We start from the raw sequence: 27,823 nt of genomic DNA, 5'->3' as shown, positions 1-27,823 counted from the left end.
GTCCGATCGATGTGAAACTTTAAACATAAGGACTCCCCATGGAGTACATTCCATTGCCAACGCTGACGTCATAGGTCACGTGTTGCGGTAGCCATATTGGATTAAAGGAAAAAAATTACATTATTTTCTGCAAAAACGCTCAACTAAAAAAATTGAAACCTGGCATGTTACCAGCTCCATACAATCTATATACATACACATATATATATATATATATATATATATGTATATATATATATATATATGTATATATATATATATATATGTATATATATATATATATATATATATATATATATATATATATATATATATATATATATATATATATAGTGATGATGATGACATCATTGGTGAAGTGGTATTCCAGCTATAATTGGTTGAATTAAAATCCTTAATTGAAAAATATAAAACTGTTTATATCTGATCTATGACCCAATGTGTGAACAATTAAATGTATGACGTTCATAACCCATGCCAAGAAACTGACATAATAGGGTGCATGAATGATATGGGCATATGGGCAATAATAGCGGCGTTTTCTGGTATTTTTATTTGGAATGAACATGCGAGGCGAGACTATGCACTCTACGAGTGCCGTTCTAATTGATTTAGCATTTTAATCTGTTTTAGTCAATCTTCAGCTCAATGTAAGCAAACGTTGTTCTCAAAAATGAAATTTCTTACAAAGAAAGGAATACCAAAACAAATCGGCTCGATCAGGTGGAAAACCTAAAGAGATCGATAAAAAGCTCATTTTTCTCATTAAAAATAAATAATAAATAAATAAATAAATAAAAAGCACAAATCAAGGGGATAGCCAGCTCAACAGTCTATTCAAGACACAGCTTGCTATCTTCATGATGCGAAACAGACAGTGAAACAGTGGGACAACCAAGTTGATCTCGGAAAGGTGCCATCTATTGATTACATAGGAAGGGAAGGGTAGGGTGTGGTCAGGGATGGCAAACCTATGGATCACGATTGATTAAAACACCTTTCAAGAGTTTGAAAAGTTGGTGCATCATTCATTATAGTTATTTCCACTCGAGCCTGTTGTCATCACTGAAATTATGCACGACAAAAATTAAGTCATTCGTTTTACATCTCAAGGATCACCCAAAACTACCGCAGACCAATCATTTCACAATTTGATGTTTCTAAAACTCGGACAATATTTTAAACCAACAAAGCATTTTCACGTACCAATGTGTTAACAAGAATATGCATGCAAAGTCATTTCTTAAAACTTCTCGATTTTAATTGATGAATATAATCAATACAACACGAGATCATCAAGCCCGATACACATGACAAAACATGGAACACTTTCTTTTAGGCACAACATTCATTTTGAGTTTCAAAAAATATGGAACATTTCCTTTGATAGAAGAAATGCACCCTCATTGGATAGTTTTAAATGTAGATGAACCCTTTATGGACCAAGGGGCACACGGCTCTAAACTTCAAAAAGTAGTCTATCTCCGATATCTTCCCGGCAATTGTAGATTACTTTATGTTTGTTTTGGCAAACATTGTGGCTAACACAGGGTAAGAGCTTTTGTCGTTTCCATTATTTTTCTTTTCTTCGGTGATTAAATCAAATAAAAACAAAAATTAATAAAAACCTGTATTCTCGTCATTCACTCTCTCGAATTACAATTCATATTCGTGATTATTATAGCCAAACTAATAATATAATTGGTCTTGTGTCTGAAAATTACTTTCAACATGATTGTGGTTCTCAAAGGGTTAAAACATTTTCTGAGTTTTGAATATTCGATATGACAGCAGGTAGGAGGTATTTCTTGTTTTGCACATTGCTCACACATGTTGTCCTGGCATATGTCATGTTGAATGTTTTTTGTTTTTTTTTTCCTACATTGGGCATGGATTGTTTTATGTTATGTAATGTCAATGTTGCACACCTCTTGTGTTGATTATTTGATTTATATGAATATTATTTCACGATATAAAATGATATTAAAAAAATGATATAAAAACAAGCAAACAAAAAAATTAGTGTGGTCTTTAAAAAGGTATTAAATGCATGAAGTAAAGTTGATCACATCATATTCTTTGTGACGTCATTGCATCAAGATTATCTCCGCTTTTGTGAAATATAAATGTTTTCGTTTTCAAAAAACGCCTTTCATGTTTGAAAAGTTCTGATGTAATCGATAATTAAATGGTTATGAGCCTGAATCACGTGCACAGCAGGAGATGGAGATGTGTGTGCGTGTGTCCAGGGCATGACGTTTTTAACAATTTGAGCTTTTGACATCAAATTTCCAACAAATCTTGATTACGAGAACAGGGAAAACACGAATTAATAAAATGTAAAAAATATATATATATATATATATATATATATATATATATATATATATATATATATATATATATATATTTTCAACTCATCTTCATGAAGTTTAGGTCAAGTACAAAGTGGACGCGGGCAGCCTATATATTTGAAGATGTTTTTCTAGTTTTTCACTTGAGCTTATCGTCATCGATGAAAAGTACTTCCTGGTATAACTGACTGTGCTTTTTCTTTTTGCATTTATGTAGATTGGATCGTTCTTGTAGATGTGTAGAAAGTGAGGGGAAGAAGATGGGGGGTGGGGGGAGGATCTGCCAGATTTGTAACAAATAGATGACCCATTAGATATAAACAAACTGTGGGTTGTCTGGTGTTATTTTATGGTCTACTTGGTTTTCTGTATGATAGGACAACATTGCTCGACTGTAAATGAGAGATTTGAACTTTATTTTTCCTCGACGCTGCAGCCCGAAGGCCTGCTCTTTGCGAAAGGTACAGTGGCATATACATATACACAACAGGTGCATGTGTGTAACAGACAGAATTTGCCTCATTTTACTTTATCAAGCCGTGGATTTGAATTTACTCGAAATATCCATTCACTCATTAAAGTGGGGATCCTATCAAACAAGCCATGGTCCAAAAGCATATATTCATTGAATGCAAGGCAGATTCATTATTAATGCTATTCCTTTCCTTTGTCGCACGGATACCCCATCTGAAATAAAACAGAGGCATGAAATTGTCGTTGGGTTGAATGGTCCCAACGTCAGGCAGTTCTGGTTATAATGGCTGTGTGAGCTTCAGAGCGTCAGACCGGTGCCAAGGTACAGGGCAGGACACTCGCCGATTTATTCCCAACATGAGAGATGCCTTCCATTCTCAGCAGCAATCTTACTCAGGTACGAGGTCACCCTGTCACGGTTACCTTGAGAGGCAGGGTTAAGCTGATGGAGAGAGGGGGGAACTTTATCTCGTACAGTATACCTTCTTACAAAAACATTGCCTCCAACATCGAAAAACAAACAAGATATGGCTGCGGTATGCGTGCTGCGACCATGGTCCGTTATTGTTTAATGGCACAACAATCTTTGAAGATGCACCCATTGGACAGTTGAAGTCGCCATTTATTTAAAACTTTAATTTTATTTAGTAGTTTTACGTGCGATTATTTTGCCTGGAGAACTTCCCCAATTATTGCTCTTGTGCAGAAGAGGTTTTCAGAGGATTACGCCGAGGAATTGTTTACTCCAAAACGAGTGCACGTACAATTCGCGTTTCTTGTGTTCGAAGAAGCCGCAGCCTGCTCAGGTGGTGCCATGATGCAATGGGTAGGAATCAGTTACTCAAAGCCATGAACCCAGCACAGCTAGCAACTGACTCGGTTTACGGCCAAAAGACATTTGGAGGGCAACGATCATCATTTCTTCCCAATTCGCTCTAAAAGCAACAGAATGTGCAGGCCATCTCCAAAAACATTGAACTAACGTAACAAGTGTTAAATAGAACTCTGCAAGGCTGGATTCACAAACCGATGTGGATAACGATTACAAGAACAACACGGATGAGGTTCAGTGTGTCCGTGGCCTCGCATGATTAGTTAAGATTGTTTTTTTTTCCAAACAATTTCAAGTAAATTTTTCGACACTCCTTTCAGGGCAAATTTATGACTGGCAGTATAGCTCAGGTTAATTATAATGGCGTCCAATTTCCTGCCCTTACCTACAGGGGGCACTGCATCGGTGGCAAAGTCGAACTCCCCATCCCTCGCCACATAAAACATGATGCAACCAGCAGGGAAAATACGCAATCAAATCCCGGTCCAATGTGCATTCCATAAAAATTTGAGCCTTTTTACTGAGCAACCACTTAATTTATCGATGCGGGGCCACGACGTTAAGGCAGTCATTCCTCGCAGGTTTGATCAGCCGCGACATCCTCGATTCGCTCCCTCGTAAAGACACGTTACTACGAAACAATGCATTGAGCGAAAAAAAACCAAAAAATTTACATCACATCAAGCGCACACAAGCAGAAACGTGCCTCTGGACCACGCTGGTAATGCACCTGTCATGATAGAGCCAGTCAGTTCGATGTACGTCTGTCCTGGAGATTTATTCTTATAAAGTTAAATCCTAACTGGTTGCTGAAGGGCGCTCCTCCGTGATGATGTGCAACCGACAAGTCGTCCATTCAAAAACGATTTCGAGATGCAAAAGACTTTTGTCAAGATACACTGACTTGGGACTTGGGTTGGAAGGGGAGGGGGGGCGAGGGGAGGGAGGGATTGAGTGATGATACCCTAAATCGAAAAACATGAGAAAAATGACTGTGGGGATGGCAAGGTACAACAACAATAAAAAAATTAAATCTGTGCATTTTGATTGCCATTCCATTTTCCTTTCCTCACCCTCACCAAGTTGCCCAACTTTGACAGACAATTGTCCGGGTGCTTAATCAACCTTTCGCCGCCACTCGCATACGCTGGGTCTCTGATGAGCAACTCGTGAAGGCGACCAAATTGTGAGACTGCAGGTGCAGTCGAAGCATCAATTCGGACAGGATCAAGGAGACATCTCCACTACTCTTGCATGAAAGACAGTGTAGGTTCTTTAATGACCATCTCATTCTAGCCGCAGAGACACACGGCTTTACGTCCATCCGAGGGAGGACACACTTCACAATGCAATGCCATGCCTGCAAAGCATCAATCGACCAGATTACAGTTGTGTTGGGAATCCAACCAAGACTACACAGCTCGAAGACGAATGTGCCATCCCGTCAGGCTTTTATTTAATTGCAATTTGCGTACAACGCAATAAACCACCGAAAGGAATGTAGAGGGAATATGGTATCATATACAGCTGTGGAGTCAAGCAAAAAACGTCGTAATTGTTATTGTCGTCGTCGAGCTTGGAAGGAGGTGACAGTTGGCACGACTGGTCCATGCTTTCCCTCCGAATGCAATCGCTCTAATGAAAGCGACAAATAAAGATAATCTCCTTTCGACTCCCAAAGATGCGCAATGCCGAAACGCCGGGCCTTTTAATCTACACGCAAACACGTTTTAATATTTGTCATCTGGGTAATACATCAAAGCGTACAATAAAAACTATTATCTCCGATATGCCTGTAATTACGAATAGCCGGGAAGCCTTCGTGAAATGGCTGTCCAATTAAGCGCCGTATCCCTTGAGAGCTCTATCTTTCCCGCAGCTAGCGGGATTCAGGGGGCCAAGGGCAGAGAATTTCTCCACTAAACGCCCCAGGCAGGGCTGTTGACAAAACCTTTCGGTCCGCTCGACACCAATTCGTGGCCACATTTATTTTTCGGTGCCAACGTCAGTGCGAACGCTTGCGACGTGCATACACAGCTCGCATTAAAGGGTTTGGCAAAATTATTTTCACACTTATTTACGCATCGTTCGGTTATGGAACACGTGGATAGTCTCTCCGCATGGTCCAGAAACTCAAACGATAAGTGTCAGGATAATTTAGACGTTTGCTTGATACATGAAGGGGAAAGGCCGACGAGAGCTGGAGTACTTCCTTGAAGCTTCCAGGAGGATTTCAGAAGTGGAAAAGAAACCCATTTGAGAGTTTCTCAAAGTTGGCCTCATGCGGCAGGTCACCAATTACGTGGGAAGCACAACCACTTTTCGTCCCCGGTCAAGTGCCACATCTGTTGCACACCCCATGAGTGTGGCTGCCTTGCTTGACCAATGGCCATAGGTGTAGTCAGAGCAATAGTTTTGGAATTTGTCAAGGGTTCCGGCACACAATCGCCTCCTCTTTGCACAAGACACCGTGGGACCTTGAACGTCAATCAGCAATCAATACTGGCAGAGGGGTCTCCCGTTTAACACCTCATTCGGTATGCAGCACACCCATTGACCCAACATCCTGCCTGTGAAACACCATGACGACAACACATAGTAGGGTCGGGAATACAACCCAGATTTGACAACTCCAAGGTGAGTCCAGTCACTTCTTAGCTATCCTGTCAACCATTTTTCTCAAAATCTCAGTGGATACTCTGAATTGTTCACTTCGATCCCTCAAATTCCACCCCTCCTCCCCCAGAAATACAATTCAGTTTCTTGTCTATCACACAGATTAAATTGCTGTACTTAAACGTGATCCAAAATGCTCTGACCATGTGCATAAGTTTCTGAATTTTGAACAGTCATATGATGTGTGTGTACTTATTGGTGTTGTGAAAAGGTGATTGCTGATCGAGTGTTTAAACACTATTCATGTGGCACAACACGCGAGTACACTCGGGGACATCATGACACGTACGATCGGTTAAAACAACAGCATTAGATGCAAACCACACAGCACGGTTCATTCCGCCATCGATTCCATTGTGAAAAGCGGACGTCTTTGACATTCGCAGAGTCTGAGTATTTTGCGAAACCATTTGGGAAGTTGCGACGACGCGGCAGTGGTGACACCTTCACAGGTTTTTGTTTTTTTTCATTGATATACTTAATCCGTTTCATAAAATTTGAGCTAGTTCGTGAGTCCGACGGCGTAGTAGTGGGAAAAAAAAATACAACGGGACGCTTGTACTTTAACAATGTGGTTGAAGAAGATGGAGAAAAATGAACTCAGATCTGTCGAATTAAAATAACCTTTTTGGTTAACATGCAGGGTGGCCCAAAAGTCAGGAGCCACAGGGGTTTGTATAAGGACGAAAATAAATAAATAAATAAATAAATAAATAAATAAATGCTTTCTGCTGGAGAGAATTTATTTATTAGTTGATTACCGTGCAAGATTTACCACCGATCGAGTAAATTACAGTGAACGTTTGAATTGTTTGCCATTAACTTGCAGGGACTGATTAATTATATGTAGCGCATGACAACAAGCTCCACTCTCTCATCTTTTGTTAACTTTGCTGCCATCACTTATCTGGAATGAAGGAAGGGGGTAATTAATTTTATTAAATATACATTTCTATTTAAATTATATACCTGCAGAAGGTCGAAAATTAATTATTGGACTCCCAATTGCACAAATCCTGTCCGTCTCCCGACTGTCGAGCCGAGCTGTATTCACATTGAACATCAAACTACAGACTTGCTGGTCATGTCTGGAATGACCGACTGAAACACCCATCGTATGAAATCAAAACTTGCATTCCTAAAGTTACGACTGAGATTGTGTATTCCTACGTATTGCTCGCAGTCGCACCCTATATTTGTGAAAAGTTACCGAAAACACAACCTGCTCAAACACAAAATGGCAGTGCGCTTATTTACAGGACAAGACATTTCACCGGTGAAGTACAACTTTGGAGGACACGCAATCGTACAGCAACCTGAAGGCGTGACGTGCACTTACCAGTGGAAGTCGCGTCGGCCACGTGAAACTCCGCACGTGGAGACTGTTCCCTGGATGGGGTCTCGCAATCCTAAAAGCAAATCGGACATGAAGAAGAGGCAAGATGTTTCAGAGATCAAGGGGAGTACACAAACAGCGGTTTTCAGCGCACGACTGTTCTACCCAGCAACATACCCATAAAGGTACCCCCATCGCAATATTAACCTTACAGTGGAAGCAACGTACATGTGCGGCTGATGTATACTACGATGGACGTATGAGGGGTGATCAGCAAGTCCATGGCCTGAGACAACGTTAACAAGGAAACCCATACACTGTATCAGCATTTTACAGGGGAATTCTTCAAGTGACCTTCGACAACTCGCACTTCCAAACAGATATCTAAAATTTCGGTTTGTGAGGCCACACACTTACTGATCAACCATCCTCTAAAAGCCTTCAGGTAGGAGAGCCGTAATGGCAGCGCAAGTGGATACTTAATGCGCCACAATGAGCAAGGATCGATTTGATGAGACTGGGGCTCTGGATGCGCCGTCCTGGGGACGCTTTGCTGCCTCGGCCTTGGATGTGACGAGTGTCCCGCTTTTAGGAGTCTCTGGCAGGAAATGCAAATGCACTCCATGTATATCAGTCTTCCTGTATAAGTACACCTATAAAATACGCACCGTGAAAATGTTTAACACTTGGAAGCTACTTGGTGCGCGCTCATCGCTGGACGGTCATTCAGTGTTGGCTAAAAATGGCCAGAATGTGTTGCACAACATGCACAAAAGGCAAATGCCTGCCTGCCTGCAACTTCCATTTTTAATATCGAGAAGTGAATCACAAGAGTGAAGAACGTCAACAAAGATGGGAAGTAAAAAAACCAATCCCCCCCCCCAAAACAACCCAACGGAAAAGTATGTCTTGGGGGCAGTTTCAATCAATATTATACAATCAGCCCATCAACCTCCACAGGTAAAAATAAATACATAAAAAATAAATTCAACTCTCCCTCCTCTACCCCCTGAACAATGCATACTGACCTTTTGGGTGGTACTTGCCTGTAGATACATCTCTCACCCTCCTCCCTCCATCCCTCACACAAACCCTTCCACACCCTCATCTCTTTCGCTCTCTCTCTCTTTCTCGCTCCCTCTCCTTCCCCTTCCCCTTCCTGCGTTCTCCTCCCCTCCCCTTCCCTTTTCCCATCCTTCGTGCAGGCTTGGTTCAAGTTATAAATATTTCATCGAGACAAGGCAATTAACCAATTTTCAGCGCCGGGGGGGGGTTGGGCGTGCGATTTAAGAGGACAATCGTTTAGGAACGATTTCATCGACCTTCTTAAATGATCCAGCCTCGTTCGCACGTCGTTTCCCAGTGCCATTAGTTAATGAGAATATTTCATATCGCCCGCGGCAAGGTGTAAGATCGAGAGACGAAATTATTCACTTTGTCCGATTCCAATTCTTCGTCTCGGCCCTTCGGTAACGGCAAAAAAAATAGGCCACCGGGTCTGTTAATCGAGAAATTATCGCGCGATCCCTCAATGTACAAGAATCCGCCACCGCCGCTCCCTCTGCGACTTCCAGGTGCATTTGAAATTGTTCAGTGGAACCTGTCATGGATGATGGTGCGGGCACTTTTTACGCCAAAAGAACAATTTCTGTTATACGAGCTCGAATATTCACAGCCATTCAATATATTTATTTAATAAATGAATATGTATATCAACTCCCAGGCTCTCCCTTAAGTCCCTGCCAAAAAAGCTGCAAAAAGCAACCACGAAAGGTACACAAGGTAAGCCCTTTACCATTTCAAACCCTACTTGGGTTCCTCCACAGCTGCAGATATTCACAAGTAGCTCATACATTAGAATCGCAATGTTGGACACTCAACCCATCCCTGCCCCCCCCCCATTCTCCCCCCTCGAGCCACCCGACCGGTTTCATCACCTGTTGGCGACAGCCAAGACAAACCTACACCACTGACGTCCCAAGCATGTACTACGTGCAATCCCAATAGCAGGATATATGTATATATATATATATATATATATATATATATATATATATATATATATATATATATATATATATATATATATATATATATATATATATAATTTATTTGAAAAAAAATAAAGCGGAATTCTTAAGACACCAAACCCAAAAGCGATCTATAAGGAAGACTACAGAAGGAAGAATATTGATATCGACAATTGTACACAAGTATAATCACAGCAATTACAAGAGTAAGACATTTAATTAACATCTCGCTCAATGCTCTCAATATAAACTAGGCCTAGTCATGCTAGAATACAACTTTCCTCTCTGACCCACAGTGGGATTCTAATTCATCAAATGCTTTCACATTTGCCCACAAAAATTAGACATATACACTTCCTCACTCTGGGACACTTTCTCGAAAGGCAAAGCAACTCATGTCCTTCTTTACCCCCACCTCACCTCATACCCTGACTACCAAGCGAGCCTCTGAATCACCCCATCGGACCCCACCTCGCGTGCAGCTTCACAACAATCCGGTGACCCTTCAGCGCTGGCCGTGCATCCATTGTTGGTCGCAGTCCACGTTGGGCCATGTGTTGTCGTGCCCATTCGATGATGATGATGATGATGATCGTGATCCATTGAGGATGGGAGATCGCTCAGCTCTTGTCGACCAGATGGTGCTTCAAGCGATGCTGCGGGACTTGTCCGGGGAATAGATGGTCCATGCGAGCCCACATCTAGTTCTTGTTCGCTGTCGCTTACACCTGCCTCACTCAATGCATCCGAGTGAAATACCGAAGAGGATGGGTCACTCAGTTCATCAGGTGAGTGTCCACCGTACATGTCACGGTTTGCATAGAGTTTGGCAAAGCTCCCAGCATCACGGACAACAGGCCGAAAAGCTGACAGGTATGCATTGCCGCTGGAACACACTGACCCGTTTCCTGCAAACCTCCTTGGGGATGCGATGTGTCCTGCTGGCTCAGGGCCCAATCTAGTCAGGACATCTTCCGCCTGGCGCCGGTTTTCTGAGTGTCCTTGAACCTCGAACTGGCTGTCTGGTGCATCTGGCCCATTAGTGGTTGTGTCTGCCCCTCCCGCACTTCCTCCACTGCTCGATCCGACTGAAACTGTTCCTCCAGTACCAAGCTGCAACGCTGAGCTATAGGACGACATGGGCCCCAAAGCTGCAGCTCCATTCCTCGTAGGCCAGAACATATGCAGTGAAGGGTAGAGCACCGTCGCATCTTTTATACCACCTGCATGTGGTGGCCAGAAGAGGCCAGAGAAGGCAGGATAAGTCTTGGCGATACCAGGTGGTGGCAGTGACTGTGGAAGATTCAGGCTACCACCAGTTCCGGGTACCCCAAGAGCATTGTCATCCTTCTTGGGGCAAAGGCCAAAAGCAGGAAAAGCGTATGGACCAGGGAAAACAGGTGCCGGCAACTTCTGCAAAACTCCGGCGCCTCCACTGGCCCCAAAACCCTTACTGGGCACAGGGATCAGGGGGTATGGTCGGACACCATCGGTGAGAGACAGAGGTGAAGAAACGGCCGCGATAGCTGCTGCATTGGCTTGCTGCATGCCATCATCACAAGATGGACGCAGCCGTTTACCTGCACCGTGTAGCTCGGGGGAGCTCAGCACAGGGGGTGGAAGGCCAAACACAGCCGCTGCAGCAGCTGCGGCTGCAGCCGCACTGCTGTGGCCGCTGGATGGTCCATTGTCCAGCCTTCTGCCAACCAGATGAGCGGGACTTGGGCGACATGAGCTTGGCAGAGCACGCTTACGGCTTCCGCCATTAAACATGGCCTTAACATCCTCCCATATGTGCTGAAGTGCGTCAGGCACGCTTGGGCCAGCGAGACGCAGATGGCGTCGCCACGAATTGAAGTTTGCCGCATCAGGTTGAGTGTACTTGGACTCCGAGGTACGGTGCGAATGAAAGATGAACTTGTTTGGGGAAAAATAAAGTCCACACGACGAGCATTTTATGCACTTTGCTCGGGAGCTGTTGTAGCGAGCCGGAATGAAGCTGCCACGGCAGCCCCAGGAACATTCATGCGAAACCTCGAAGGCGAAGTTGTCGGGCAAGCGCGGCGGGGAGCTGTCTCCCAAGAAAGATTTGCACAAGCGTTCAGCCTCACGCTTCGTGATCATTCCACAGCGTCGCGACGACACGGGCATGGCACCCGCACGCCGCAGCACCTCGAGTTGCACAGGGGTGCACTGCACGCACGTGATGCCCAACGCCACACGCCTGTTGTGAATTTCATTGTAGCTGAAATTCTTGAGCAGCGTGTTGGAGATCTGCGCCAAACAAAGTCGCTCTTTTCCGTCGATCATGAGTGCAACAATAGGCACTCCGTACAGAAGCACCTCCCGCACCTGGTTCGGTTTCAGTGCAGCTGGCGTCGAGGCTGTGGTTGTCCTGCCCTGGTGGATATGTGTGGAAGGGGCCGCTGCCTGAGGCATGCTGAATGGTAATTCTGATGTCGCAGCTGATACCGGAAGTTGTTGTGGTGGTAGTGGTGGAGGTGGTGGTGGTAGAGATGGCGGGGGCGGGGTCTTAAGTCTGCCGGGAGATGGGTATAGCATGATGCGGGTATCGCTTCCTGGACCCAAGTGATTGGCCAAGGTCTCCATGGTGTACCTGAGCAATCTGCCAACACAAGACAAAATGTACACGTTAAATTTCAAGTGTAAGACACATTAACATTACAACATTACGTTTCGAAGTTCCAAAAGACTGGGATCAAATCCCAGTTTGGGTTTACTTCAACTACTCATCCATGACCCATTCTCTTCCTCCTCCTCCTCCTCCTGTTGACCCATATTGTGCTGTGCCCTCGTTCAGAGAAAGATTCATCGCCAGTTATGTTTGGCATAAAATGCGTAACGTTATGTTCTACAACGCTCATCATCCTTGGAATTACAGAATGTGGGGAAAAGGAGCAGGAAGAACAGGAAGAATGCAGCGCTTTGACCTGGAACACACAACTTCATGGTGTGCATCAGGCACTGAATACAAGAGGCGAAGAGCGGCTTGAGGCCACAAATATGTCGGACACGTTTCAGAAAATCACGCACGTATTGCTGGGAAATTACTTTTTGCACATCGAAGCATAAATTGATGAAATTCTGATTCACGGCCTCATCCTGCAAAACAAAATAATAATAATGAAATATATATATATATATATATATATATATATATATATATATATATATATATATATATATATATATATATATATATATATATATATATATATATATATATATATATATATATATATCGTTCGAAGGTGTCCAACAACGTTGGTAAATACATATGACATAAATGCAAATAAATACAACTATATAAATGAATTAATTAATCGAGAGGCGTGAGAATGCCAAACACAATCTTGTTTGGCAAAAGGAGAGTCGCCTCGATATGGTCCCAACGTCACTCGTCTGGATGTTCGGAGGAAGCCTCGAGTTGCCGAAAAGCGCTTCCCGCGGGGTTAGAATCCCTGAGAGCGGCGACGCCTTCGAACAAATGGGCAAGGAATCATTCAAAAAATTAAAAACAAACGATGACCTGCTTCTCGGGATTCACCATCAAAAGGTTTCAAGGAATCAAAAGTGGCGATTTTACCGAAATCCGCAAATTTACAACTCATGTGCAGTCGCTTAAAACTTTCACGAGCGTCTCGAGGGGGGGGGGGGGATACAAGGGTCGTGAAGGACGAGTAGTTGTGTAGAACCGGGATTCTTGGATGAAAGTACCGGTTTCACGAGGTCAGGAGAGAGAGAGGGCTCCGTTGGGAACACGATACGCCTCGGTCGAGTCAAAAAAAAAAAAATCCGTTAAAACAAAAAAAAAATTCCTTCGTTCATCTGCAACACAAGTTGCACATCGTGGGTAGCTCGCCGATACACCTATTGGTGGTCCGTGGCAGCATGTTACCGGACGAGGGCGACGATAATTCCGGACGTTGTGAGCACATCATGATCGCAACGTCGCTGTACGAGGAGGGCTCGCGGCGCACGAGCAGCGGCGGCTCGGTGAACTCACCTGCTCCCAGCGAGGTCCGCTCGAACCCTCGAACTCCGAAGGTCCCGATAAGTCAGCGACGCAGCGATTGGACCATTTCCCAGCCGGACACGTGAAGAGAGTGGCGCGGCAGGTGTTCGGCGACCCGCGGTCCGCAGGTGTTGAACCTGACGATACTGTGTACGCCGATCGTCGGATCGGTTTACGGTAAACCCGTTTAATGTAAGAGCGAATAGGTATCACCATCGCCAGCAACCATCGGGACCGGCGTGGATACACATTTACATATTATATACATCGAGCGATGTGCAGCTACAGGAGCGCGACCGCTGCACTACGTGAGGATGGCAGAGGGTCGCCAATGTGTCCGGGTCATCTCGGGCGATGTCGCGCGTGCCCCCAAAACGCGCGTGCGTCCCTCTCACTCGTCTCGCGTTGCCACCCCCCCTCCCCACGCGCCCAAAACCCCCAAACCCCCCTCCTCCCCGGCGCCCTGGTTCGCCGTCCTCGACGTTTCACCCGACACACGACAGTCGGCGGTCCGAGCGAGTAGCACAGCGCCAGGCCCGAGGTGAGCGGCTTTATGGGGCCGTGTGAAGGGACGCGAGTCACGGCGTGGGTCGCGGGGACAGCGGAGAGCGTCGGCGGAGGGGAAAAAGGGGTAAAAGGGGCAGCGGCGTGGAGAGCGTGCGAGGGGATGGTGCGGTGAGGAGGGAGGGGAGGGGAGGGGAGGGGGGGCTCGGCTAAGCCACGGTGCGGCTGCGATGGCGGGAGGGGTCGCCGCGAACCCAAACTCAAATCGCCCTATAAGCTCATTTGCAGCCATTTAGCCCCAATAAAAAGAACCGATCGAGCTTTCACCTCGACGTCTCACTTGTTGGTTTCCGTGACACATTCTCACCCAAACATTTCGTCATTAACCTCCACCTTGTGTCGTCCCAGCAACCACCGCCACCACCACAACAACCACCATCACCACAACACCCGGGCCGAACCGCGACCGAACTGTTCGTGCGATGAACCTTTAACCCGACTTATCCTCGCCTAATTAAACACATTTTCTTTCGCTCCCAGCCATTCCGACTTATGGACACACAGCCCCCCCCCGCCCCCCAGGGCAAACACATGCGCTCTGTTGCCCGACGCAGGGACGCTGCCGTGACGTGTCATCCTGCCCTGACGTCGCGCGCTCCTTCTCGGCCACGCGCAAAAGGCAAACAGCACCCTGTGACGTTTCGCGCCTATGACGTAATCACGAGACTCCTTTTTTTTTTTTTTTTTCGCCGTCACAACGACCCTGATCGCTCTTCAAAGCGTTCCCCTCATCCCGAGACACGTCGGAGGGTTCGTGTTTGGCCAAACATCTTCAGAGAGAGAATTAATTTCCGTAATTTCCGCTGCCGTCGCCGTCGCGCTTTGATCCCGCGTGCACGTCGAGCCGCCTTCCGTTCGCAGTTCCCGGGCTTTTGGCGCTCGCGACGGGGTCGCTCGCAGGCGCGCGCGCGCGGGGACCGTGCGCGCGCCCACTCCCGGCGCCGCAACAAAGGATTCCGGTGCAAGGCGAGCAATGAAAGGTGTAATTACTGGCAGGGAGTTTTTTATTATTAAAGTGTGACGCACAGATGTCGCTAATTGCGTTGATTGCGTTGGCCGCTGCTAACTTTTACACAAGGCCCGCTTTTGCTCGGAGGAGCAGTAATTAACTTTCTTTAATCCCAATAAGCTCCGCCATTAGGATCGCGGCGGGAAGCTGCAGCGCCCAGCCCAAGCGCGTTGCTTTGCTCCAAACGCGGCGCACTAATTGCTTTTAATTTCGACTCAACGATAATTACTCCAAACATCGTGCGGGGCCCGTGCGTCGGCGCTGCGAGAGGCTGCACGTAATTGCGGACTCGCTTTATTGTGAGCGGAGCGTCCGTGCTCCGACTACTGGGTATCGGTGTCGAAGCGGCCGCGGCGGTATCGGCATCGTCGTTGTCCGTGCTACAAATACATTCCATCGATGATGTCCGCACCGCGTTCGGACGCAGTCGGACAGCGCCGGAAAGCACCTTGTACGATTTGCATAGCAAGATAACTCGCGTCACCACACGAACTTCTTCACCAAGCAATGACTGTATTTAGTGGGTCCATCTATTTTACATCATCACAGGTTAACAATACAAGACTGTGTATTTTACATCATCACAGGTTACGAATACGAGACTGTGTATTTTACATTATCATAGGTTACGAATACAAGACTGTGTATTTTACATTATCATAGGTTACGAATACAAGACTGTGTATTTTACATTATCATAGGTTACGAATACAAGACTGTGTATTGTACATCATCACAGGTTAGGAATACAAGACTGTGTATTTTACATTATCATAGGTTACGAATACAAGACTGTGTATTTTACATCATCACAGGTTAACAATACAAGACTGTGTATTTTACATCATCACAGGTTACGAATACGAGACTGTGTATTTTACATCAACACAGGTTACGAATACAAGACTGTGTATTTTACATTATCATAGGTTACGAATACAAGACTGTGTATTTTACATTATCATAGGTTACGAATACAAGACTGTGTATTTTACATTATCATAGGTTACGAATACAAGACTGTGTATTTTACATTATCATAGGTTACGAATACAAGACTGTGTATTGTACATCATCACAGGTTAGGAATAAAAGACTGTGTATTTTACATCATCACAGGTTAGGAATAAAAGACTGTGTATTTTACATCATCACAGGTTACGAATACAAGACTGTGTATTGTACATCATCACAGGTTACGAATACAAGACTGTGTATTGTACATCATCACAGGTTACGAATACAAGACTGTGTATTGTACATCATCACAGGTTAAAAATACAAGACTGTGTATTTTACATTATCACAGGTTACGAATTCAAGACTGTGTATTTTACATTATCATAGGTTACGAAGACAAGACTGTGTATTTTACATCATCACAGGTTAGGAATACAACACTGTGTATTTTACATCATCACAGGTTAGGAATACAAGACTGTGTATTATACATCATCACAGGTTAGGAATACAACATTGTGTATTATACATCATCACAGGTTAGGAATACAAGACTGTGTATTTTACATCATCACAGGTTAGGAATACAAGACTGTGTATTATACATCATCACAGGTTAGGAATACAAGACTGTATTTTACATCATCACAGGTTAGGAATACAACATTGTGTATTATACATCATCACAGGTTAGGAATACAAGACTGTGTATTTTACATCATCACAGGTTAGGAATACAAGACTGTGTATTTTACATCATCACAGGTTAGGAATACAAGACTGTGTATTTTACATCATCACAGGTTAGGAATACAAGACTGTGTATTTTACATCATCACAGGTTAGGAATACAAGACTATTTTACATCATCACAGGTTAGGAATACAACATTGTGTATTATACATCATCACAGGTTAGGAATACAAGACTGTGTTTTACATCATCACAGGTTAGGAATACAAGACTGTGTATTTTACATCATTACAGGTTAGGAATACAAGACTGTGTATTTTGCATCATCAGAGGTTTGGAATACAACACTGTGCATTTTGCATCATCACAGGTTAGGAACACAAGACTGTGTCTTCCACATCATCACAGTTTTTATTGATTTATTATTTTTTGTATGCACTGTCGAGGCTCGTATGAGAACGAACACACAGAAACGCACAACAAGGGGAGCAGGAGACGAGAGGGGTGGGAGGAGGATGGACAAAACTGTGTGGAACAGAGATGCGAGGAGATCTGTGGAAGTGAGAGGGATGGGGTGGGGACATGGGGTACACAGAGTAAACAAGATGGACAGTGCAGGGACTTTCAGGAAGGAAAGCACGGAGTTTGAAGGAGGTGGGTTTGGGGTGGATTAACAGGCATAGAAAAGATCGTGGTTTTGTATGGGGAAGTTTGGTGATGGTGCTGAACAGCTGTTTTGAAGACCTGGAGTGGAAGAGTGGAATTGAAGAGAGTGTAGGAGTTTGTTCCAAAGGTGGGGGAAAAGAGGAATGAAAGAGTGAAGGTGAGCGGTATTTCTTGATTTTGGTGGTTTTGCGAGACAGGGGTTGCTGACGCAGACCTTGAGCAACCTGCAGAAATATGGGGACGGGGGGAGGTGAGACACCATCGCAGACAGAGAAAGAGGGTTTAGGCCAGTGAGGAGATGGTAGAAGACAGAAAGACCACCGACCTGCCTGCGGTGATTGAGTGAGATACCCAAAGTCTCAGCCTCATCGCGGGAGATACCAATGATCCTGAATGCCTTTGTTTCCACAGCGTGAAGCCGAGAAAGGTGACAGGCGGTAGCACCAGCCCAAAGGGTAGAGCAGTACTCCATCAGGCTGCAGACGAAAGCTTTGTATTTTGTTAGGAGCTCAGTTGTGCCAAGGAAGGAATTTGCAAGACGGAGGATGCCTGGCGACATTCGTCGACTGGCTTTGGAGGCCAGCTTGGAAATGTGGCTTTTCCAGGAAAGATCATAGCAGATCGTGACAACCATCAGCTTGAATGAAAGGACTTCTCAAAGAGGATTTTTGAGAAAGTACATGGGGAGGTGTGTGGGGGGGGGTTCCAGTTGGTCCTTTCGGAGAGACATCGTGAGTGTGAGATTTGTCAGGATTGGAAGACATGTTCCAAGTGTTGGACCAGCTCGTAATTTTATCCAGATATTCAGAGTGAAGAAGCTGCTGCTTGCTGGTCTGAGGGAAGACAGATGGTATGACAGAGGGTGGAGTCATCAGAAAAGAGATCAAGAGGATTTTCCAGAGTCGGAGAGATCATTGATGAAAACCAGAAAAAGAACAGGGCCCAGAACACTGTCTTGAGGAACTCCAGCCTGGACAGGAAGAGGGGATGAAAGAACTCCATTAAGGGCCACAAGTTGGCTGTGACAGGAGAGGAAGTCGACAAGCCATGAGTGGAGGTGGCCTTGGATACCATAGGAAGAGAGTTTGGTGAGCAGGGCAGGGTGCTCGACCATATCAAAGGCACGTGATATGTCCAGGGATATGGCTCTGTTTCATGTCTGTCATTGATGATCTCCATCCATTGTTAGAAGAGCAGAAGCAGCATATCAAAGGTAGAGTGACCTGGTCTGAATACAAATTGATGATTGGAAATCAAGCCATTGGAGAAGAGGAAGGATTTAATGTCTGAAGCGATGATGGATTCCATAACCTTGCTGATGATTGGGAGAAGGCTGATTGGTCTGTAGTTGCAAGGATCTATTTTTTGCATCTTTTTTATGCAGAGTGTTAATGTTTGCTGATTTCCAAGCAGATGGCAGATGACCTTGAGCAAATGAGAGGGTGAACAGAACAGAGAGAGGGTGAGCAAGAGCAGAAGAGCAAGTTTTTGGGACACGTGGGCTGAAGCCGTCTGGGCCGGTAGCAGAATTAGAGTCGAGGATTGACAGCAAGCTCTCCACCTTGTCAGGAAAAAAAAAGACAGTCTCGAAACAGCTGGATGCTACTGGGTAAGGTGGGTACAGAAAGTGATGGGTCTGGGACACAATATTTAGAAGCAAAAACAGAGTTTAGGCATTCAGCCTTTTCACGTGCAGTGTCAGCTGTGCGGCCATTTGAGGTAAGGGAGGGGATGGAGGGGGAACATACCCCAGAAACACTTCACTCGATGCCACCAGGATTTGGAGGATGGAGACATATTTGAGAATTCAGATTTGAGATTAGAAAGATGTTGTTTTCTGGCTCTCATGAAGGTAGACACACACTTGTTCCAATCTTTGTCGAAGGAACTGAAATTGCCTAAGGTTGGATTCGCCTTCCATGTGGTGAAGGCAAGTTGTTGCAGAACAACTGCGTCACCACAAGCTTCAGTGTACCATGGGCGCGAGGAAGGGTAGAGTTGTTGAAAGTGTGGAAAATTGTAGGAGAGGAAGGGGAGAAGATTAGTAGGAGAAAAGGCTCTGTGGTGATGGGTTGAGGTACAGTGGGAAGTTAAAGAGAGGGGGCTGGCAGTTGAAGATTGGAGGTGGAGTGATGAGATGGAAGAGAGAGGGCAGGGAAGGAGGAAACTTTGAGAAGAGGGAGTGAGGGGAGAGGTGAAGGGGGAGGGAGGAGTTTTTTTTAAAAGGTGAGGGGGAAGCTTGGAGGGGGAAGAGTGTGAAGGTTTATATGAGAGGGAGGGGAGACTCTGAGAGCAGGCACGGTCAAGGTGCAGGAGGGTGACGGGAGAAGTGGGGAGAGAGGAAGGATGAGACTTGGTAGTGGAAGAACCGATTGGACCAGATGAGGAACCATTTAAAAAATTACAAACTAATTAAAGGTAATCAGCATGGGTTTACCAAAGGTAGTAGCTGTCGAACAAATCCTTTAGAGTTCTATGAAGTAGTGTCTGATTGGGTAGATGAGGCAAAGGCAGTGGATATAGTATATCTAGACTTTAAGAAGGCATTTGATAAGGTAACACGTCGGAGGTTGTTTGCAAAAGGTGAGGGCTTGTGGAGTGGCTGATCAGGTAGCTAATTGGATTGCAAACTGGCTTCATGGAAGGAAGCAAAGAGTAGCTGTGAGCGGGAGGATGTCTTGCTGGGAGGATGTAAAGGGGCTGTCACACCTTGACGTTTTAGCCAGCGTATGGCAAGGTCTCAAAATGTATGTAAAACGCTGGCGTACGCTGAACTATTGTTGAAAAAAAAAAAAAAAATTGGGCATATAATAACGTGTTAGACGTATGCATAACGTATTAGTAACGTGCACAGAACGTTTTAATCACATATAGATAACTTATACCAACGAATGCTGAGCGTGTTGTCGGCGTTCACAACCTATGCCCAACGACAGTCTAACTTATGCATAGCGCGCGGCAGTGTATCGCCGACGATCACGACAAGGCTATTCATAGGCTGCGCTCGACGATTCAAATCATAACCGCACGAGACATCGAAGTGTGAAGCTGCTGTCACACCTTGACGTTTTAGCCAGCGTATGCGACGTATGAAAAATTTGCCGAACCAAGCTGGCACACGTCGGACATGTTATGGGTAAGTTTTGTATACGTTAATAGCACGCTGGCATATGTCGTAGTATGTTCGCATACGTCGTAGTACACTGGCATACGTCGTAGTACGCTGGCATACGTCGTCATATGCCGAGTACGTTGAGAAATTTTCAGCATGTTGAAAATTTCTCGACGTATGACACACATTCCGCATACGCTGGCATAAGTTGTAGGCACGTTACGCGATCGTTGCCACACGTCGACACACGTTACTTGTACGTTACTCATAAGTCGAGACGCGTCAATGTAATGGTTAGCGTGAGTGTTCCAGACTCCCTGGTTTTTTTTTTTTGTTTGTTTTCTTTCTTCGGTATGACGGTGATGTTGACACTTCGATTTCTCGTGCGGTTATGATTTAAATCATTGAGCGGCAGCCTATTAATTATATTATATTATAACCGCACTAGAAATCGAAGTGTTAACATCACCGTCATACCGAAGAAAAAAAAAAAACAAGGAGTCTGGAACACTGACGTTAACCATTACATTGACGTGTTTCAACTTGTGAGTAACGTGTGTCAACGATCGCGTAACGTGCCTACAACACGTTACTCGTAGGTTAGAAATAAGTTTTGGGTAGCTAAACATTACCTTGAGGTGTTTCGACTTATGAGTAAATTACAAGTAACGTGTCAACGATCGCGTAACGTGCCTACAACTTATGGCCAGCATTATGCGGAATGTGTGAGTCGTACGCCGAAAAATTTCAAGCATGGAAAATTTGTCCAACACCTCGGCGTACTATGACATATGCCAGTGTACTACGATGTATGCCAGCATACTACGACATGCCAGCGTGCTCTTAACGTATACAAACTTACCCATAACGTATTCGATGTGTGCCAGCGTTTTAGCCAAATTTTGCATTAGTCAGGCATACGCTGGCTAAATCGTCAAGGTGTGACAGGGCCTTAAGTAGTGGGTTACCTTGGGGATCAGTACTCGAACCATTACTATTCATTATTTACATTAATGATTTGGATCGTGGGGTGAAGAGTAAGCTTTCCAAACTTGCAGATGGTACAAAGCTTGGAGGAAAGGTGGTTAGCAGAGGGGGTGGTGATCAGATTCAGGTAAGTATTAATACTTGCATAGATTGGGCAAAATATTGGCAGATGGAAATTAACCTGAGCAAGTGTAAGGTATTGGTGATGGGAAAGAACAATGAAAATAAAGATTACAGGATGTAAAGGGGTAATTTTGGAGCGTGTCATGCAGGAGAAGGATCTGGGGGTGGTAATAGATTTGGGAGGTAAGCAGACAACACAGTGCCAGGTAGCTAAAGGTAATGCAAATAGGGTTTTAGGTTGTATTCGGAGGGGGATAATTTACAAATCAAAACAGGTGGCGTTAACATTGTACAGGAATTTAGTGAGGGCCACATCTGGAGTATTGTGCGCAGTTTTGGTCACCACAGTTCAGGAAGGACAAATATGCCATAGAGAAGGTTCAGTGCAGGGCTACTAGATCGATTCCGGGCCGAGCTGGACTCAGCTATGAGGAGCGGCTGAAGGAGACTGGCTTTATACACGAGAAAGGAGGTGGTTATGAGGAGACATGATAGAGATGTTTAAGATAATGAAAGGTAGAGATAAAAAAGTGCAGATCAATTATTCAACACAAGAAGAGGAGAGTAAAGATGGTAGTAGGGTCTTTCACTCAGAGAGTAGTTAATGCATAGAATGGTCTCCCTGGAAAGGTAGTGGCAGCAGAAACAGTAGATAAATTTAAATTAGAATTTGATAGGTACCTCCAGTTTTGGAGATTGAGGTGTATGGGGATGTTGATCAGACTTTAAGGTATCTTGAGTATTGATGGTTGATTGTGTGCATGTGTACGGAGTGCTGTTTGTGGTGGGGGGGGGGTCATCAAGGGGTGTTGTGGGTTTTTAACCAAGCCCATGCCCCTCCCCTGAGAGGAAGAAGAAAAAGAAATTGCAAAAACTAAAAAAAAACTTAAAATAAATAGATAAAAATAAAAAATTAAAAGAATTGCATTTTCTTCTTTGGCTCTTGTGTTGATAAATTAGTGTGGTGTTTGTTCGCATGATGGGCTGAATGGCCTCCACCTGTGTGATTTCCTTGTATAGGTATGGTGAAGAAAGGAGTTGGCAGGGGGAGGTCCAGGATTTGAGCTGTTGGGAAGAGGGAGAGGTGTGCTGAGAGGAAGGAAGGAGCACGTTTGTGGTGACGAGTGTTCTGATTGAGAGAGTGAGACATCTGTTAGGTTAGAATGGAGCCCAGAGATGTTAGAACATCACACATTTTGGGACAACAGAGGAGTTGAGACTGAAGGTAAGAGGTGCGAAGAGCGGATGTAGGATGATGGGCACGATGGGAGGGGTAAATAAAGGGGATAACAGGTGAGGGGTTAAGAGGAGGTAGATTCAAGGAGGTGGGGTGAATTGGCACTGAAGTTGGAAATAAATGATGATTGATGGAACACGAACATACATTATAAACTGGATTTAAATTTTTTTTTAAATCAGGGATGTGATTGAAGACATTATGTGAGGGATGCAATCAAGGAGAATTAAGAGAATGGAGAAAAGAAACGTCGTAACAGTGGGACTTTTTAGACACAGGATGAAGGAAAGTTCGAATTGAAAAGTCTTTTGAAGAAGAAGACGAAAAGTAGTGAATTATGATACAATACTGAGAACCACATGTGTGAAAGAGGAAGTTGTAACATTTTAAGAGAACGCTTTTTTATTTTATTTAATTTTTTTTGATAAAGATTATGTAACATTATGTAAAGGAAAGGTTGAAGAAAAATCGTGTCGGTGTTTGGTCAATTTGGATCTGCAAACACAGAAGGAAGCTTACAGGTCGGTCGATGAAAGTTACAGGAAGAAGAAGAGGGGGTAGAGAAACACGTGGTTACGGGAGGTGTATGATGAATGTGGGTTTGGCGAGGTTAGGAATACAAGACTGCGTATTTTACATTTTTCTTGTCAGGTCAGGTCAAGCCAGGCCAGATCAGATCTGTGTCTTGCTACAGGTACCATGTAAACCTGCGCTCACCTGTTTCCTGGTCAGGTTGTCAGCGACGAAACCGTTTCCCCCACCAGGTTTACTGATGAGGGGGGTGTATGCATGTGGACACCCAGCAGAACTAAAAACAAAACCTGTCAAATGGCGAAGGAGCTCCTTGTTAGCCAATGGCCCTCCATATCTGGTGACCAACTGTGTTTGCGGACGTCCTTCTGCAGTTGGGTTACCTTTATCTGGAAGATTAGTCACAGGATTTGCACTCTGGCCACCGTAAAACAAACACAAAAAAAACGCAAATAAAACTAAAACCCACCCTTCGAGTTCCTCCTGTGTCGCTTCTCTTCACAGGGCAGCTCACCAGATAATGGGATTGGGACAAAGCCTTCAGGACCCACATGAAATATTTGATGATAGGTTCCAAGGTCGGGTTGTGGTCGTGTGTGTTGGGGTGGCGCTGTAGTGTTGTCCACCAGACGATGGTCTCCTTGGGTTAACCTGAGGTAGTCCCTGAGGGTGGGTTCCTTCCTCTTTTGTCCTCACTCGAAGATGATCATCCATCTCTGATGTCATCTTGGCTCCAGTGTTTGAACATCAGCATTGCAGCACTCTGATGTTTGGAGACCAGATAGTGGTGAGATCATGGTGGGTGGTTACACATATGACTGGTCTGGTCGCTTTGATGGTTACCTTGCCCAAGGAGTTGCTGTAGCTGTGTCCATTAAGCGGATTCCCATGATTATTGAGGTAACACCGGTCAACGATTGTGTTGTGTTCATGCAAATCAGAACCAATTCTGGATGGATAGTCCAAACTGGCTTTTTACTCCCATGGAATGCATTCGAACAATGGTGGCTTGGCGCACGTGGGAATCGCAAGAGCCACATGAGTCTCGTAACATTTAAAACCAATGGGTTTATTTCCCGAACTAAAAAGGGAAAAAGATCCAAGGGATAGTGGAATCACGTCGGAGGAGTACTTCAGTGGGTTTGGGAAGGGAGGAGGGGAGAACACAGAATCAATAAATAACTAATTATGCACAATACCAATAAAACCTATGCGCCACACACCATATCTATTCACAGACGGTGATAGATAACGTAAACTTGGTGAGCCCGAGCTTCGAGCAAACGAGCAGGGGCGACGAGGCAGGGCCACTGCAAGAGCGGGGGTGACAAGGCAGGGCCACTGCAAGAGCAGGAACGACGAGGCAGGGCCACTGCAAGAGCGGGGGTGACGAGGCAGGGCCACTGCAAGAGCAGGAGCGACGAGGCAGGGCCACTGCAAGAGCGGGGGCAACGAGGCAGGACCACTGCAAGAGCAGGAACAAGAGAAGGCAGCCAGGCAGCACAGACAGAGAAACCATTTTCTCCTTGTTCCTCTTTGCCCCAACTCCCCTCATGCAAGAGATCACCAAAACTCTGCCCTATCAGGGCAACAAAAACACCATCCCTCCAGAAGCACCCATAACTCAACCGCTCAGCTCAGGTCAGGTCAGGTATGTGAGTGTGCGCCGGAGCAGCGCGTTGCTGCGTCCGCTTTCTGCCGGTACTCCAAGGGCCTTCGGCTGGCCATCCCCCAGGCAGATGTCTGGCCCATCCCCATCTCCATGAGAAGCCGACCAACCTGCTGCAACCACGAGGCACGTGGTCAGCCCATTGGCCCTTCCACTCATGAGGCTCTCTCTTTGAGAGATTTTTTCGAGCAGGATCAGCATCAGTAAAATGAGCCACATGTCCATACAGCCACAGCTGATGCTCACGGACTATGTAGGTAATAAATCTCATTTCAGTCTCTCTCTCAGCAACCGCTCGTTGAATAAAACGTCTGACCAGCGATAGCCAAGGATTCTCCGAAGTACCGAAGGAGTTCAGTCTCCGTCTCAGATCCCTGGTCAGAATCCAAGTCTCACATCCATAGAGCAAGATTGGAAGCACCAAGGACCGAAAGACTCATACTTTTGTCTTTCTGCACAGTACCACACGTCCACACCCCATAATCCAGTGAATCCATGACTCTTCAGGCCCGACCCACAGGTCTACTAACCTCTGGCTCACAGATTGCAGAGACATGAATATTACTCCCAAGGTAAGTGAATCTCTCCATGAACTCAACATACTAACCAGAAATGGGTTCAGACAAGGGAGCAGCATCCAAGATGTCATTGAAAGCTTGGATCTTAGTTTTGACCCAGGAAACCTGTAATCCCAGTGGCTCAGACTCCTCATTCAGTAACTTGAGGGCCCTCAAAAGGTTATCCAGGGTCTCCACAAAGATGACTATCGTGTGCGACACATGGTCAGAGATCGTGTCATTCCCAAATGATGCACCACCGCTTGATCTCTCCGACATCATCTCCAAAATACAGTGCATCCAAGTGCTGAAAAGTGTGGGGACCAGTGCACAACTCTGACAAACTCAAGCAACAATTGGAAATAAGTCAGAGATTGAATTACATCTCACAGCACTCTCACTACCAGAGTATAGTTCAAGACATCAGTTATCAGTTTTGGTGGCATCTCACTAAGACCAAGGATCCTCCAGAGGGCATCCTGATTCACTGAATCGAATGCTTTGCAGAGATCAACATAGGCTGCAAGCTGAACCACTGCTTGCAGCTGAACCACTCAACTCCCACTGAACCAGGTGTGGTTGACTCTGCCTGTCATCTTTCCAAGATCGGCAAAATGAGTGCCAGCTTGCTGATATCCTGTGACGGAGTGGCGACCCATCCAGGATTGTGTCCAATAGCCAAGGAGACTGCTTAGGCAGCACCAATGCTCTGCACAGTATGGTCCCAATGAATCAAGGAATGGGGATCCCTGAGGCTTTGCCCCAACCCCGTCAACCGGTGAGCTGCCCTGCGAAGGGCAGCAGCGCAGGAGGTACTGTACTCCCACAGAGTGGGTTTTCAGTTTTTTCTGCATTTGTGGGTTGTGTGGAATGAAGTGTTTTCCGGTGGCAAGAGTGCAAATCTTGCCACCACTCTCATAGGAAAAAATAACCCAATTGCAGGAGGATGTCGCAGACACAGTTGAACCCTAGATATGGATGGCCATTGGCTCACAAGGAGCTCCTCCACTCTTTGACAGGTTTTGTTTTTAATCCTGCTGGGTGTCCATATCCATACACCCTCCTCACCAGGAAACCTGGTGGGGGAGATGGTTTAGTCGCCGACAACTCGACCAGGAAACAGGTTTGTGCAGGTTTACGTTCATTCTGTATCAAGTCACATCTAATCTGGCCTGACCTGACAATAAATTAGGATGCAACGAAAACCTTCTCCCCTCACTTTCTGGACAGCGAAGCCCCTCTTCACGACCTCATCCAGTGGGACATTACAAGGGGTTATTCACACAATTTACATGACATCAATTCCTTGTTCATTATTACCACACACCATCCCTGAATGGTGCACATTCAAGGAAGACAATTCTTAAGCTAACATTTCCCTACATAATCACATCGAGATGGGCTAACTACTCGTACACAGACCATGCTACTCTATATACTTTTATGGCAATGTTACCCCCCCCCCCAACCCCCAGAACCTAAGCTCCTGCAAGTTAAATGCATGGGCAACAGCTTCGGCCTTAACACTTACAACTCGCACATAATTAACCTCAACAAAATATATCGGAGTGGGGTCGTGTGGGGGGTGGGGGTTAGTGAGAGGGTGGGGGTGGGGGGAGCTGTGTGAGTGAGCCATTGGAAACTTACCTTCCCTCCTTCTCATACTTCCCCCTTCATTACAAACAAAGTTCAAAAATGTACAATTCTTATGTGCAGTCATCCTCCCTCTTGTCTCTTCACACCGATTTCCTGGGGCAGGGAGAGAATGGGTCCAAAAACATGGACGAGCCTACGTTAACAACAATTTAACTTCACCAATCAAACCCCATTGCTTGACCATGTTCCCCAATGGATGTCACCTGCTCCAGCTGTCAGCTGAGCTCAAATACCCAATTTCAAAACTACCTATCCAATTTCATGGATAGGTAGTACCTATCCAATTTCATGGGCTACCTGCCCTCCAAAGCACATGTCAAG

At 45.3% G+C, this 27,823-nt stretch overlaps 1 protein-coding gene across 3 annotated transcripts in view; it reads right to left on the bottom strand.

Moving 5' to 3' along the window:
- The window catches only part of LOC147015029 (SKI family transcriptional corepressor 1 homolog-B-like), a 50,453-nt gene extending 22,856 nt beyond the window's left edge, over nucleotides 1–27,597 (bottom strand). Inside the window, exons 1-3 of one of the 3 annotated variants that reach the window (XM_085849356.1) lie at nucleotides 27,494–27,597; nucleotides 10,174–12,328; nucleotides 7,676–7,745 (exon numbers count right to left, since the gene is read on the bottom strand). In XM_085849356.1, the coding sequence (XP_085705482.1) occupies nucleotides 7,676–7,745; nucleotides 10,174–12,312 (2,209 nt within the window). In that variant the 5' untranslated portion in view covers nucleotides 12,313–12,328; nucleotides 27,494–27,597. Of the gene's footprint in view, nucleotides 1–7,675; nucleotides 7,746–10,173; nucleotides 12,329–13,729; nucleotides 14,131–14,569; nucleotides 14,766–27,493 lie in introns of those variants that run through there. The other 2 variants (XM_085849355.1, XM_085849357.1) reach the window with 2 other exon arrangements.
- Between the last annotated feature and the right edge of the window lie 226 nt (nucleotides 27,598–27,823).

This window comes from Eptatretus burgeri, chromosome 12 (assembly GCF_056783735.1).
Source record: "Eptatretus burgeri isolate ZD-2024b chromosome 12, Ebu_testis_v1, whole genome shotgun sequence".
NCBI classification, from domain to species: domain Eukaryota; kingdom Metazoa; phylum Chordata; class Myxini; order Myxiniformes; family Myxinidae; genus Eptatretus; species Eptatretus burgeri.
This window is presented reverse-complemented; position numbering and strand designations above follow the sequence as displayed.